The sequence below is a fragment of the Phyllostomus discolor genome, chromosome 10 (assembly GCF_004126475.2).
Source record: "Phyllostomus discolor isolate MPI-MPIP mPhyDis1 chromosome 10, mPhyDis1.pri.v3, whole genome shotgun sequence".
NCBI lineage: Eukaryota > Metazoa > Chordata > Mammalia > Chiroptera > Phyllostomidae > Phyllostomus > Phyllostomus discolor.
Genome location: NC_040912.2, coordinates 3255151 through 3270693, shown reverse-complemented (window position 1 = coordinate 3270693; position 15543 = coordinate 3255151). Strand labels below are relative to the sequence as shown.

Here is a 15543-nt window from a genome sequence, read left to right as displayed (position 1 = left end):
CGCTGTAGGGGGCTGACCGCTGTCCTCCGTTTTGTCTGGACGCGTCACCCAGACGGCCCTCAGCAGACCGGCCCTCAGGACGCGCCCTCCTGTGTTCAAGTCCGCTGTCACGGCACCTGGTTCTGCCGTACGCACCGAGGAGTCCAGAACACAGATGTCCGTGTATCTCAGTCCGGGAAAGCAACCCGTCTTCCCCTCCTGGCACCGCTCACGGGGCGGGGGGTGGGGTCCTTTGCTCCTTCACCCCGGTCGCCGCCCTGCAGCAGGAAGCCTGCGGCGGGAGGACGAGAACAGCGGCTGGAACCACGGGTTCAGTCTCCGAAGGCTCCTCTGCCTTTTCTCTCTCCCTTCTCTCTCTTCCTGTTGGGGGTGGGGGACGGAGGAGCGGAGGGTGCTGGCGCTGGCCCCGGTGGCCCTTGGTAGGCACTTTCCCTCTCTGTTGCACCTTGACAGGTGGGCGATGCGCTGGCCTTCCGCTTCTGGTGGGCCCGGGCGGCAGCCGGTGAGCTGGCCGTGCAGCACGCCGTTCTCCGGGTACCACTTGGTAACTGAGACTCGAACCACCCATGTAAATCTCGGGTAAATGGGAAGATGGACAGCTGATCGAACCTGTCGTTCTTTCTCCCGAGTTCTGGGCGTTACGCATATAAGTAAAACTTGACTGCTTTTCCAAAGGCCAAGTTTGCCCCGCATCAGACACATGGAATTCTTTTGGAACTTTTTTCTCCTATTATGTAGAAATTGGATTGACTTCAGTCTGCTGACTTCATTGCATTATTATTATTATGACCTCTGTTATTTTAATGTGAGATAACCACCTTTCATTTTATTGAAAAATGTAACATTTTAAGTTTATATAAACTTTGATGTGATTTCAGAAAAATTTCATTACCCCATAAAAGAATTCACTTTAGTTTTCCCACATGTCTCTCCTGAATTTGTTGATAGTAAAGTTTAATCATTTCCATGCCTTTACAGGGTAACTTCATTTTATTAAATACTTCATATTTCTACAATGCTCTTCTGCCTTTCTATTTATAAATTTTCTAGTGGTGTTTTGTCAGCATTTGATTTGTTACTTTGGGATAATTAAATGCTATTATAAAATGTATCGTTCTAAAGTAAGTACTGTATTGAGTCAATCATCATCCCTTTTTTTGTTTTGTTTTGTTCCCAGGTACATTTTATACTGGCGGAAGAGGTTCAGCGAGCAGCCCACCACGGACTTCTGCAGTGTGATAAGGATCAATTCCACAGCCCCACTGGGTAAGGAGACATCTTGGCCACCATCTTTTGCCTGCAACCCCAACATTCAAAGCAATCATCTCGCTTTCTTAAATTAGAATTCTCTCACTTCCATGACAGCTAAAATTAAATTGCTCTGTTTATATTGCCGAACTTCAATAAAGCAAAAGGAGACCTAGATACCAGAAGAGAGATCTTAATAAGTAGAAAGATAGACAGATGAGAAAGAGAGAATTTTTTAAGGAACAAGTCCTGGAAAAAATGGTGATTCGTGTCTCATTTATTTTTCTAATCTCTCAACAGAGGAGCAGGACAATTATTTTTTGCTGTGTGACGTTTTACCGGAAGACAGAGTGCTTAGGGAAGAGCTTCAGAAGCAGAAACTGGTAAGAGTTGTTTTCAAGGATGAGCAGTGTGTCGGGAACACGTACAGAAATCGTTGTTGTTCCTTTTTGTTGCTGTTTTTCCTTTTTATTTTGGAAACTTTCAAACATACACCAAAGCAGGAGACGATACATCAAAATCCTAAAACAGAAAAAGAGTACACACTTGACCGAAGATTAAAGCACTTCATGTCAAAAGTGCAGCAGGGACTTGGGGCTTTGCTTTGCTTCCTGGATTCTCACTAAAGTAACAACAGAGCTCACACATTTAAGTGTGATTTCAGCCGCCTGGCACATGGCGGCGAACGCCCTGGGCTGAAATGGGGCTGAATTGATGACAGTCTCTTTTCTCCTCTTCCCTGGAATGTGCTCTGCACCCGCTCGGCTTTTGTCCCCCGAGTGCGTGAGCTTGAGGCCAGGTTAACACGGGAGCCCCCCTCCTTTGCAGCCTGCACCCCGAGTGCGCGGACTGTCAAGTCTCAGCATCTGTCCTCTTTTAAAAAGGGAGCAGCGTGTGGGAGTGTTCCAGTGTCGTTTTCATTACTTGAGCAGACATGAGTTTCTTAAGTTGTTAATTTTGTGTAGAAGTGTGGTTTTTCTTTACTCTGTGTGATTAATCTCAATTACTGGGTTGATTGACATCGACTTGCTCTTCCTCCAGGGGTTATTTATGAGCATCCCTCGTGTCTTCGGACTCGACTAGAGAATGTGTTATGAGAGAGCGCTGCGGGTTCACTGTTGCTGCGGAATCCTCAGGGGATCTGGGAGGAAAATAAATCCAATCTCCCACAGTCACGTGGTCTGAGAAAGTCCCTGAAGCACTTGATGTATCGTGAACCTCCCAAATGATTATTCCTCCCCTAAGAAGGGACGATATTGTAGGAGGTTGATTTATATGTAAGAAACCAATACGCTTTTCCTGGAGCAGCAAAGCCAGTGAGGTAACCGGGCTCCCTGAGTTCCTCTTGTTTTCCTGTCGCAATGTCTTAGAAGTCTGCAAAAGAGGGATGGATTTACTGTGGCATGTTACGGATCTGGTTTGCTTGGACTTCTTCATAAGTCTTACTTTCCGGGAGTTTTCTCTCGCTCTTGCTCACAGCGGCCTCAAACCAGGAGTGATCCAACCATCCTGACCCTGGCACCCACCCGGGTTTCCTTTAAGAACTCACAACCCGGTTTCAGCCACTGCTGTTGCTCAGCACCCAGACTCTTCGAGGTATGCCTACAGATCCCTAGAAATCGCTACCTCCGTAAACTTTAGATGCCCTTGGAAGATTCCATGGGTTTCCCCCCACTTCATCAAGCAGTTCCCCAACACCAAGTGTATGACCCACAGTTCATCTCCCTTCTGACGCTGTCTGCCCAGAGAAAGTAGCGGGTCCCAAAGGCTCAGTCCCGCCCCACGGCCCCCACTCCAGGTGCCAAACCCGAGTCCAGGGTGTGACCTCTACTTCTGACCAGCCGGCTATAAACCAGAGGTTCCCACCACCCCTCCACGGGTCTGACTCATTTGCCAGAGCGGCTCACAGAACTTGGGAATCCCGGTTACTCGCTAGATTCATGTGCACAGTACAAAGATATGGAGCAATATGAGTGGACAGCGGCCAGATGAAGAGAGACACAGGCTGGAGGCCTGAACAGAGGGCTCTGTCCCTGCGGAGCGTGAGGCCCAAGGGACAGCATGTGGACGCATCCCAGTCCGTCCACCCAGAAGCCCTCCAGACCCTGTCCTTCTGGGCCTGTGTGGAGGCTAGGGCGCGATGGACTCGGCCCGTGGCCGTTGGTGACTGAACTCAGTCTCTAGCCCGTCTCCCCTCCAAGGAGGTGGGGGTTGGGCTGGGCAGTTCCAACCCTCTGATCATGGTTGACGCCCCAGCAGCCAGTCTGTAACCTGGGAGCTCCCCGAAGGTCACCTCAGTGACACAGCGAGGGCACCTGTGTGGTTCTCAACACGTAGCACATCCTGAGGATTTGGGGAGCTCTTGTGCCAGGAGCCCAGACAAAGGCCAGATACGTGCTTCTTACTATAAATGACGGCATCGCACCTCTCCCCAGCCCCACAGGCTGACAGCGACCGGTTTGCTGAACGTGAGCAGTATGGAAGCTCAAAGGAGCAAAACGTGACGAAACTGTAGCCAGTTCGTTCACAGGCATCGAACTCCTGTTTAGCTGGAGGATCGTGTGGAGGAGTTTCAGACATGCTGTGTGCCGTTAAAGCGTTTTAATAGCTTTTGATAAACGCTTTAAAGGTTTTGAAAGCTTTTACACCTTCCCTCTAGCCTCCTTCTTGAAGAGTGTTCCCTGGGTCTCATCGCCCTACCCTACTCTCCTGCAGCGGTGCTTTTCACCTAAACAGGTATCTGTGAGTTTCTCAGGGTCTCGTCGCCCGCCCAGGATGTCACCCTGTGACTGCCACCACTGTGCTGATGGCACACAGTGGGTGGTCAGGTTGAGTTCGCCCTGCCCAATGCTAACTTCCCTTACATTCATCTTTTCCATATGGATTTTCAATCAGCACCTCAAGTTCAATTTGCCTAAAGCCAAACTCACTTTTTATCTACCCAGACTTGCAATTGGCCCCTTTTCCTTCGCTCCCCATTCTCCTAGTCACTCGGTCTGGACATCTCCGGAGGCATTCTGAACTCGTCCCTTTCCTCCCCCGCCTGCCGGAGTCATTCATCCAGTCCGGTCCTGTCTGGTCCTCTTCGGCGCCCTGTGCGCACGCCCTTCGGTGCGCTCCGAGCACCTCAGCGCAGCCTGTCTGCGCGCGCACGCGCCGTCCAGCCAATTGATCGCCTCCCGAGTCTTCAGGTTAAAACACATCCAGACCACTGTAGTGTCTTCAAGCCTGCCGCGGTCTTTATCATCGGTGTAGTCCTGAGGTTTTCCGGGCTCGAACTGCTCTTCCAGGGCCTCCCCCCACACCCCCCCCCCCCGCACACCCCCCCACCCATCTTTCTTTGCGTTGCCTAGTGTGCAGTTCGTTGCTTGTTCCGCAAGCCCATGGGCTTTCTCGGCGCCGCTGCAGCAGGGGGCAGTAGCCCACGGCCCTGTCGCCGCAGAGCCTGCAGGACCCAGAGGGCATTGGGGCTGCTCGGGCAGGCTGGCCACACCCAGCGCTCTGCCCCGCCGGCCCGCGGGTCCGCCTGTGCAAACGGCACAGCTGCCTCAGGCTCTGCCACCCGTGCGAATCGATAGCCCTCTTCTAAGCCTGATCTTGAGTGGCTTTTCAATCATCGTTAGTTGTTTAAAAGCCTGTCTTCCTTATTGGATAAGATGCCTCGTAAGTGCTGAACTTGGACATTCACGTTGGTATCTTCCCTGAGCCTTGTTCACAAAGCATTAACTTAGATTTAATCCTGAAGTACGGGCTCGGTGTTTCTGTGAAGTGTTATAATCACATCTCCCTGTTTGAAAAAGAGATGGAGACAGATGTCTTTAATCACTGGGTCACACTTTTCACTTGAGCGCTAACCAGCCCTCGGTTCCCATTTGTTGGCAGAAGGCGTGTGGCATTTGTAACTTCTCGGTGGCAAGATGTAACTTTTAATTAAATTGAGATGAAGGGAAATATCCACTCAGCCGCATGGAGGTTTTCTTATTTTTAATCACTATTATAAATGTCAGCTTGAGAGGTCATTTATGACAACCATAAATATTTTATGAAAATTTTAACCTATGTAGCAATTTGATCCTCTGGAAAGGAACCATGTTTTTTTGTGCTTACTGCCACTTCGTATCTCCCACCTCCCCTGACAATAAAACAAGAATAAAATGAAATATATATCTTTCTCTAAGATTTTCCATCCTCCTTCCACTTTCTTTTATTTTTTTTTAAGGTTTTATTTATTTATTTTTGGACAGTGGGGAAGGGATGGAGAGAGATGGGAAGAAAAACATCAATGTGTGGTTGCCTCTCATGTGCCCCCTACTGGGGACACGGCCCACGACCCAGCATGTGCCCTGACTGGGAATCAAACCAATGACCCTTTGGTTCACAGGTCGGCACTCAGTCCACTGAGCCACAGCACCCAGGGCTCACGCCACGTTCTTATAGATTTTAGTGGCTTCTAGTGAAAGATCAGATTATTTACTGTCAGTGACTTCAAAGTTAACAGTCATTTTACATTTATACCTTTCTTGCATAATTCCTAAGCACAGGTGAGTTAATTGCCTCCAGCACAACTGTCCCAGAGAGAGATGCTGTTGCCCATTGAATGTGACATTATTGTTAACGAGGCAACAGAGACCAAGGGAGCTGCAGTGGCCACTGAGTCATTTTAACCTTCAGGTTAATTCATGTTTCCATTTAGGAACCCAGTGAAAACCCAGTCTGAACCCACACTGAACCGAATCTTGCACTTTACCGACTGAATTTAAATCTCACGTGGCCTTTTTTAATATACATGGGCTCTGTGAGATCAAAAAGGCAATATCATTTTCTCTGCTTACAGAGAAAGTCAAGGTCGAAGATACGAGGAGATACGCTCAGAGCCCTGTTAGATCCCTGTTAGATCCCATGTTAAACAGGAAGGGAAGCAGCTCCCGCTCTTCTCGACCCCCGGCCCGCGCGCATTCCAGCTGCACCAGGGTCCTATGTCAGATTCCATCCTCCTCTGTAAGCAAATGTGACATTCTCTAAGTTGGCATTTGTACGAATGAAGAAAAATGAATGAACAGGACATAAATGCATGCGTAAATAAATAAGTGTCTTGTTTCCAACGCTAAGAATTTTTTTGAAGGAAATCTAGCGTATTATTTTAGGTCAGTGGTGGGTAGGAATTTCTTATTCCTGTGGGCCTAAGTGTCTCAGGTTTTCTTTTACACCTTGAAGACAGTGTGTTTCAAGGGTCTCTGTCTTCTGAGAAACACAGGGCTGTTGTACCTGACCCTGAGCTTGTCCTAGAAGAGACTGGGCTGGTGGCACTGGGCAGGTGGCACTGGGCTAGGCTGGGCTGGCCCAGCCGCCCCAGCAGCGCCGGGCGTTGGTGTGGAAGGCAGGCAGCTGTGAGTCTCCCAAGACCACCGCCCGGTCCGTAAGAGGCCGCCTCCTCTCACCAGGCTAACTCCCGTATTCCCTTAACACAGACGGAAACGCAGCAGCTACTCTGGTTCTCGTGTGCTTGCCTTTCGCGTGGGTTTTCTTCTGTGTTCATACTTTTTTCCTATTGTGATCAGCTATTCTATGTAAATGGTTACATATGTTATTTTTTTGTCTCTGCTAGTTATTTTTTTAGGTGTTCCCTCTGTCCTGTCTCTTCCTTTCCCTTCAAAAGCCCCCTCAGGAAGACTCACAGTAGAAGGGAAGTGCTGCCTGTCCACCCTGCCCAGCGAGCAGGTGGCTGTTGCCTCAGCACCGCAGTCTGGGTGGGGGGGCGGGGCTGGGCTGGTGTCTTCCCGCGAGGTGAGGTGTCAGACCAGAGCCTGTGGGCTCCGGGGAGTGTGTCATCCAGGTAGGAAATCACTCTCTGGCTCTTCGTTTGTTTTATTGTCTTTCCTTAGTTGTTGGCATATCTTCTCTCGTTTATTTATTAAGATCTTTGATATTGTCAACGTCAACTCTCCTTTATCTCTCATACAAAGCTGAAACCACTTGATTTTATTGATTCGTTTTTAAAGGCTGTATAACATCGCTGATAATGTCCGTTTTAATGCCGTTGTTCCTGCCTCTCCATGCAGAGCTGTGTTTTCGTGTGTGTTAAGTGTGTTGTGTGAGCACACTGCCGACATAAACTCACACGCCGTGGTCATCAGACACCGGCAGACAGCTCAGCCTCTCTCGGGGCTACCTAGCATTTTTTTTTCTTGACACTTAAAATGGAATTCTTTGGAGGAAAAGTAGCTTTTTATTTGACCCTAGTCAGAGAGAGCATGTCTCAAATATTTGTGTAAGTTGCAGGCAGATTCTGTTTTATAAGTGGTTGGAGCTGTATATCCACCTTTGTACACAAAATTTATTCATGTTTCTGTTTTACTTTGTTAATCAAATGTGTCCCCTAATCTGTAAATTAGTGGAAACTCACTGAGCTTTTCACACTTTAATTCCCTCATCACACGGCTCAACAGCAGCTTGAGACACTGGCTAGGTCGAGCTGGGGTACTCAGGGCTCTGGAGACGGGCAGCAGGCGGCCAGGAGACTCCCCCACCGGCCTGCCCCCGGCCCCCAGGCACCGCTCTGACTGCGGTGGGCTGTTGTGTTACATCGGACAGGGCACGGGGACCCTGGCTCCTGACTGCCGGCCGGAGAGGTCCTGGCAGGCCCAGCTGCGCCGTGTTCTGGGCGGGCCACGCAGCTGCAGGCGTGAGCGGCGGGCGTCAGCACCTGTCGGGCATTCCTGGCGCCGGTAACGGAAGACACCAGCCTCAGGTTTCCTTCCCAGTGTCGGTGCAGCTGTTCCCACGGGAGTCGTCCTTGTAAACATCAGGTTCCGTCTGCCTGTGTGCTTACTGAAACTGACATTTTCTAAATCGCTTTTTCCTACACTGGCTGGTTTTTGTCACTTTCTGCCTAAGCCCATTTTCATTTCCTGGGTCCGTGTCGTCCCCTGTGGCGGGCGAGTGCCGCCGGCCGCACCTGCCGCCCCGCTAACGCCCCTGCTGCCCTCATGCATAAAGATGAAGACTGGCGCTGACCCCTCGCTGCCGCACTTGACATTTTAAACCAATTAGAGCCGCGCGCAGCTTGTTATCAGGACTCCTCGCCTGACACAGGAGCTGATCTTGCATTCTTGCAACTGTGGTTCGTATCCAGGTCTAGTTTGCAATGAAAATCGTATCTGATTTCGTCAGCCGCTTTGAGAAGTTCAAACATACAACATCTGTGACGCTCTCTTCATCCTTCTAGTCTACAAATCCGTGAACAAAATGTAGGCTATCCAGCCAGCGTTAGGTTGTTTTAGGGAAATAAAATCACGGGGCCGGCGGGCTCTGATCCGCGCCTCTCGGTGAGGCTTTACAGGGGCTATCTCCCAACATCGTACTCTTTGTCCGTAAGGGCTCTCAGGTCTCTGCCACAGCGAACACCCCAGAAAAGCTGCTCGTCCCAAGCACCCTGTTCTAACTAAGTCAGAAACCGGCATGGCTGTCGTTGTGTGTGTGTGTTGTCTCTCCCGTCGGAATGTTCTCCCGCCTCTGACGACGAGAAGCTGGTCCGCATCAGACCCACCTAACGACTCTCTCCTTGTGGGGAGGAGTCCTGTGTGGCCTGCCTCCCCAGCCCTCCGCGCCCTGGACTCCGAACTCATTCGTTCACCACACAGAACAGTCAGGGTTACACGTCAGCCGCCTGCACGAGCTCCCGTGGGGACCTTCTGGGGAAGATAAAGCAACGTGGTACCTGACCGTAACACCACCATCGTTGGCACCAAGTAGCTGTGTGGCTTTACACAGTCATCCCGAGACGTCTTTATAGGGAATCGTGAATAGTCTCCGGAGGTCCCTGGGACTTTCCAGCTCCAAAAGGCCGGTGCTGAGCAGTGTCGGTCAGCGAGATCTTACCGGAGCAGACTGGTGTAGTTAGCAGGACCAGAAGCAGTCCATGAGGAGACGTTAGGAGGATGGCCAGGACGGAGCAGGCAGAGCATTCCTCGCATCGCTGCGGCCAGCAGGGTCCAGTGTGGCCGGGGTGTGGTCGGAGCCCAGCAGGCAGGCAGAGAATGCAACCACAGCGGAGCTCCCTGCCACCGGGGCCCTTCTTCCAGCCACAGGGCTCTTACGTGCCCTGGCGGCATTCAAGTGGGAAAGGGCTTATGCCCACGAAATGACCAGAAAACAAAATGTGGTGTCGGGGGCCCCCCTTCCCCGAAGGAGGGTCTGGGGAAGGGTTCAAACAGAGTTTGCACAGTGGGCAGATGGCAGATCTTGAATGAACCCACGCAGGTAAAGAACGGCAGGAGTGAAGGAGGTGCCTGAGCCGGGGCGGTGAGGGCCCACCCGGGAGGGACTCTGGCCGAGTGTCCTCCTGGGGTCGTGGGCAGCACAGGCGAAGCAGCTGGGAGTCGTCCGTGGCGTCATCGCCGGCAGGGGCTCCAGACCACAGGACAGAATGGCACTGGGCCCAGCCTGCACTCTGGAAGCAGCTCACCCCGCGGCCCTGCCCGCCCCAGCTGCCGCTCACGTCCCAGCGTGGCGCGCAGGCCCCAGGGCGCGCTGATACAACTAACGCGTTTGGCTAAAGAAGGCTTTGGGTGGCTTAGCATCCCTCTGGTTTGGACTCATGGATCTTTTCTGTGTGTTTGAGTCAAAACGGAGAAAACGTTGAGTGAGATCCCCCTCCAGCTCCCTCTGGGCTGCGCGGTCTTGAGCCTGCGAACCGGAGCCAGGAGGTGGCTGCCAGTGACGCGGACCACGTCCTGGATGCGGCAGGGCTCCGGGACGTGTGTTCTGTCTTAGGCCAGACCGTGAGTGCCTGTGAAGGTGGTTTTCCTCTCCCAGGGCCTCTTTTGTCGGACGTTTACTGTCCATCGCAGTTTTTAAAGAGCAACAATCAAAATCATCTGATAGGTGAACCTTACTACCCCTTGCATTTCTTCTGCTTCTGTCGTATTTGCTGTGCACCTGGGTGGTCGAGCAGGATTTTCCCATCATGCATGTGGGAGCTCCAGCATCTTCTGGTGCTGCGACTTCCGGAATCTCTCCCGGAAGCACCCCCGCCGGCTCCCTGACGGCTGCCCCACACTCGTGCAGCTGGGGGTCCGGGCAGAGATGGGAAGCCCACCCAGCGCGGTCTCCCTGGCCCTTCTCCACAGCTGTGCTTTCTAGTCCCTCGTCCCCCAAGCCCCACCGGCCTGGCATCCTACACACCAGCCTCTTCTTCCTCTGCCCAGCATCTGGGTTCGGTTTCTCTGTGTCGCAATTTGGAAAACACCACCCGGCAGAAAACGGGCCACGTGTTACTCTCTTGTCCCAGGGTCACGGCCCTGTCACCCCGTGTCCGGAACAGAGCGGACGCACGAGGCAGCCTGTTCTGCAGTTTACAGGGGAAGTGCAGTCAGTGTCCACTCTCCTGTGGTGGCTGAAAGCAGAAGTTCATGAGTTCGTTTTAGTTACCGTGGCTTCTTATGTTTCCTTCAGTGGGCTCGCATTTCTAGGTGTTCGGCGGTGCACGGCCAGAAGGGCCACATGGCGCGCATTCAGCCTCTGGACCCTCGCTCACTTTCTGTGCGGGTCTATAAATACTTACAGAACCGGCAACAAACTCCACGATGCTCCTATTTTGAGCCCTGTGCTACGGGAGAAGCTGGGGTGCAGCATGCCAGGGTAACATAAGAACGGCAGAAAGACTTCTTTTATAGCTTCAAAGAGTGTTCCGACCCTTTCAGAAGAGGAGGCGGCGGCGGGTGACAGGTGGCGGGAGTGGATGCTGGTGGTGACAGCCCGACCCAGCCCCTCAGACCCCTTCACACGCCGGGTTGTCTGACTCAGCCCTGCTGGCAGGGCCACGGGGCAGTTTCTTTCATTTCCTCTTGGAAGTGAGAAAGCTGAGGGCCGAGGGGGCCGAGTGGAGTCCAGGCGGGAGCCAGACTTTGAACCTGAGGCTGCGCAGGGAGCCGAAGCTCCCACGTGTTTGCCCGCGTGTAGAAGCGGCCACCCGGCAGCGCCAGGAATCAAGGTGGGACTTAAAGAGCAGATCTAGTTGCCAGGGTGAGAAAGCAGAGGCGACTGAGCCGCGCTCGCTAGAGCCGGGCATTGCCAAAGCACACTTAAAGTGGTCTCGGTCGGAGAGTGACCAGGCAGCTGGCCCTGCGTGTGGACAGTGGTCAGGAAGAGTGTCTCTGGCAGCCAGAGAGAGGACGGCCTGGTGGAGGGGGCTGGAGGCGGGGGACCTCTGGAGACACACTCACAGCGGTCCCCTAGTGGCCGGTTCGAAGGGGGGGTCCATGACATGGTTGGCAAGGGGTGGAGAGGAGAAGGAATGAGAAAGATAGTGCAAGGGAAACGTTGATTGGAACTCGAGTACAGAGTAAACTGAGAATTACAGAGGGGAACGCGGCCAAGACCCCACCCTGGTTCTGGTTCTGGCACGAGAGCGAGGACGCCGGTGCCTGACTGACACTGAAGAAGCGTGTCCTCGGGGAAGGGGGCGGGGCGCTGCCGGCTCCGTGCTTCCTGCGCCGAGTCCGCTGGAGCATCGCGGGGGGGGGGGTGTTGCCGGGACGGACGCCCCTGCACAGTGCCCCCCGCCGTGTGCGCCGACCCCGGGTCCCTCCCGTGCAGACCAGGCTCTGGGCTCGGGCTACCCGCGTCTGCCGGAGGCCGTCCCGACGCCCTTTCTCCTCCGCAGAGGGGGATCCTGGAGCAGCAGCAGCGGGAGCGGAGCGACGACAGTTTCCGCGGCGTCTGCATGTTCTGCAGCGAGGAGTTCCTCGGGAACAGGTTTGCCACCGCGCGTGTCTTTAAACGCGACCGTCTTCCCCGCGAAAACCGGTCCGAGCTCCTGCCCTGCGTGTGTGCCCCGAGGGCGGGGTCCGCGGGGCCCCTGTCGTGGCGCCGGCAGTCACTCCTCGGCGCGCCTGACGGCGGAGACGGGCCGCAGGCGCTCTGCGCAGAGCGGGGAAGTGAGGTTTTTAACGCCAAAACCAGATTTGTGTCCAACGCGGTAAAACTTTCCAGATCGGCCGCAGGCAAGACTGCGGGCACACACCGCCGCAGACACGCCGTCCTGTGCGAGCTCGCTCACCGAACCTCTCGCGCCCCCGCTGTTTCGCTTTTGTTTAAAAAGAAACAAACCGGCACGGAGTCCCCGCAGTCCCGGGCGGGAGCAGGGAGCAGGTCTCGGCTGTCGTGGGCAGCTCTGTCGTCCCTCCGCCCGGGATGGGTCAGGAAACTAGTGAAGCACAGTGTCTGTGGCCGTCCAAAGCCCAGAAACCCGAGTCACCTGCGGAGCGAGGCCCCGCCCGGTGGCGGACAGACAGACAGACAGTGACGGGACCGGGAACCCCGCTCACGGACTGGCGCCACTCTGTGAGGCTGACAGGCCGGGGCCCTCCCCCACGGCCCCACGCGTGTTTCGGGGCAGAATCCCCCGCGTCCTCCTCCCCGTCGGTGCCGGTCAGCGCTCCCCGGGCCCCGGTGCCGGCCCCTTGCCCCCGGGCGGTTCGCACCTCACACCATGGCTCTGCTCCCCCCGCCCCCCAGGTCCGTCCTCCTGAACCACATGTCCCGAGAGCACGCCTTCAACATCGGGCTGCCCGACAACATCGTCCACTGCGGCGAGTTCCTGCGGACCCTGCAGGAGAAGCTGGACAAGTAAGTCCTTGACGAGCCGCAGCCTGGATCTGTGTGGCTCCTGTGAACTGTCCCAGGCGCGTGGTCAGGAGTAGCTGCAGAACCGGGCCTTCCTCACTGTTCCCGTGGGAGGCCTTCCCGTCTCCTGCGACGGTCCTCCTTCTGGGCAGAGCGTATCGGTGGGTCTGCTCTTTAGACGAAAACGCCCCGTGCACCGAACAAGGCACACGCCGTGCAGGCGCGTTCGGTGCGGTGTGGCGAGGGTGCTCGCTGTGCAGCCCAGAGGCAGAGCGCCAGCCACTGCTCCGTCCCCCCCGGGGGCCCCTCCTCATGCGCACTCCCCCGAAACCTCCGTCCTCGGTGCAGGATTCAGGGCTTCTTCACTGTTCTCTCTAATTATTTCACAGTCAGTGAAGTCGGTGCACCGCCACACTGAGGGGCGTCACTTGGCTGGGCGGGGGAGAGAAAGTGCCACACGCGTGCACTCTCTGGCCCTTCCCTGTTCCTCCGCACTGGTGTGCGGGACGCTGCACCTGTCCCCAGGCATCCACCTGTCCCCAGGCATCCACTTGTCCCCAGGCAACGTCCTGTGACCCTGGGTCCCGGAGCCCCATCCGCCTGCAGCAGTGAGGAAGGGAATTCTCAAGGTTATCAAATGCCTTTTAGAAATCCAGCCAACTTTACTTTCTGGGAAGGGGTCCAAGACTGCTTTCTTCTCAAAACCTGTTTTCCTTTGTTTAAACGTAATACGATAGAATGTGGTATCTCGACCCATGGCCTGTGGAGCAATAACATTAACAAGATGCATCGATTGATGTAGGTTAATTATAAAAACTTCTGAATTCATATTCTGGTGTCAACACTACATTAAAACAAATCCCTTCACCCTTTTACTGGAGGACCCTTTGTCTATAGAATAATGCCAGAATGCCAATCACCGTCAGCTTGTCACTCATAGATTGGTTACTGTAAAAGGCCATAGCTGTTTCAATGGCATAGAAATTTTTGAAAGGGTATTTAGTAGAGATGAAAAGAATTCAAAATGGAAACACCTGATTTGAATCATTTGCAAGATTTCATGTAGTAGGTGGGTTAATTCTATGTGACTCCATAGAGTGGAGCTCCAGCGACCGTTGGGTAGAAGTCACAGGATGTCAGCTGTCACACTTAACCTGAGAAGGGCATTTCCTTTGTGACTGGTTGGAAACTGGCCATCACTGACCGGCCAGGTGATGAATTCCTCGTCAGTGGGACTATTCAAGTAGAAGGTGCATGAGAGTGATAGGATGCTAACTACCATTTATTGAGCACTTACTGTGTGCTGGGTATTGTATTTATAGTGCATATAAATGGTGCACATATGCACATGTTTCTCTTCAGATATGTATAAATTATACAGGCATAGTGTGTATACGTTTTTAAAATTCTCCAAGATTAGGTGTCCTCGTCAGTTTAGAGGTCAGACAAGAGGAGTAAGGCGACCCAGTTGCCCAGCCCGGAGGTGCGGGAGCTGGGCGTCTCGCCCTGCAAATCGGCTCCCGGGAGACACCGAGCCGCGGACCCCTCGTCACAGGTGGCGGACGCAGCCGGTGCTCGCCATCGCGCCCGTTCTGTGCGAACAGGCCTGCGTCTGCGGCGTTAGCCTAGGCGGTTTGATCAGTGAACTGTCCAAATAACACGGCCGTCTTGGCCACAGTTCGAACCAACTTGAAAGTACATGCGCGTCCCACAAAGCCGGGGAAACACGGTGGGAGGGGCTCCGGCGAGGCTGCCCCAGCCCGCTGGAAGGGTCTGTGTGGCTGTAACCCAGTGGGGACCCGGCCGACTGAGCGCGGTGTCCCCGCCCCAGCCTGCAGTGCCTGTACTGCGAGAGGACCTTCCGGGACAGGAACGCCCTGCGCGACCACATGCGGAAGAGGCGGCACCGCAGGGTCAACCCGAGGAACCGGGAGTACGACCGCTTCTACGTCATCAACTACCTGGTGAGCCTTCCCCCTCGACGTGGACGTGGGGCGGAGCACGTCCCGCAGGCCGGACCCTGTCCACAGGCTGTGCCGCGGCAGCCCGCAGGTTGCATAAGCTGGAAGGCACGGGGGGTGGGGGGGCGCTCCACGCAACTGCTGCCCTTGAAAAGTTCCTTTGCAAACGCAGCTGCTCTGGGTTTGCCTGCTTTGCCTGCGGTTCACAGAGTAAAACTGTCTGTGGAACCCACAGTGATGGCGACTGAAAAGGTACCCACCCGCTGCGTCACCTCCAGGCCAGAGACGCCTCCCATACTCCAGGGGACGCCATGCGTCTGCCTCTGGCTGTGGGAGGTGATACACCGGGTAATTCTTTAAAAAAAAAAAGCAAACCAGTCTCTTCACTCCTCCCCTCTTTTCTGATTATAATATCCTCCCCTTCCCCACTCCCCCAAAATCGTCTGTGCCATCCTCCTGTGCCAGTTTGTTTTAGTGGAAATTTTGGTGAAATGAAGCCATGTGGGTCATTCCCCGAGGCAGGAGGACCTGCGTGTGTTTGGCCTGTGGACGGTCGGACAGGGTCAGAGGTTAAGGACTTTCCATGCACTGAACGCTGTCCTTGCTCAGAAGCCTAAGCCCACAGACGGCCTCCGTGGGTGGTCCCGCGGGGAGAGAGGCGTTCCAGTGGAGGCATGTGTTCGAGGGGGCGGTTGGAAACCTACGAGGG

The 15543-nt window shown here is 54.2% G+C and overlaps 1 protein-coding gene across 1 annotated transcript in view; it reads left to right on the top strand.

Moving 5' to 3' along the window:
* Positions 1-15543, top strand: part of ZNF277 (zinc finger protein 277) — a 66747-nt gene that overhangs the window by 36719 nt on the left and 14485 nt on the right. The window contains exons 3-7 of the mRNA XM_028525958.2: positions 1178-1266; positions 1549-1631; positions 11912-12003; positions 12766-12876; positions 14705-14837. Of these exons, the coding sequence (XP_028381759.2) occupies positions 1178-1266; positions 1549-1631; positions 11912-12003; positions 12766-12876; positions 14705-14837 (508 nt within the window). The remainder of the gene's footprint in view (positions 1-1177; positions 1267-1548; positions 1632-11911; positions 12004-12765; positions 12877-14704; positions 14838-15543) is intronic.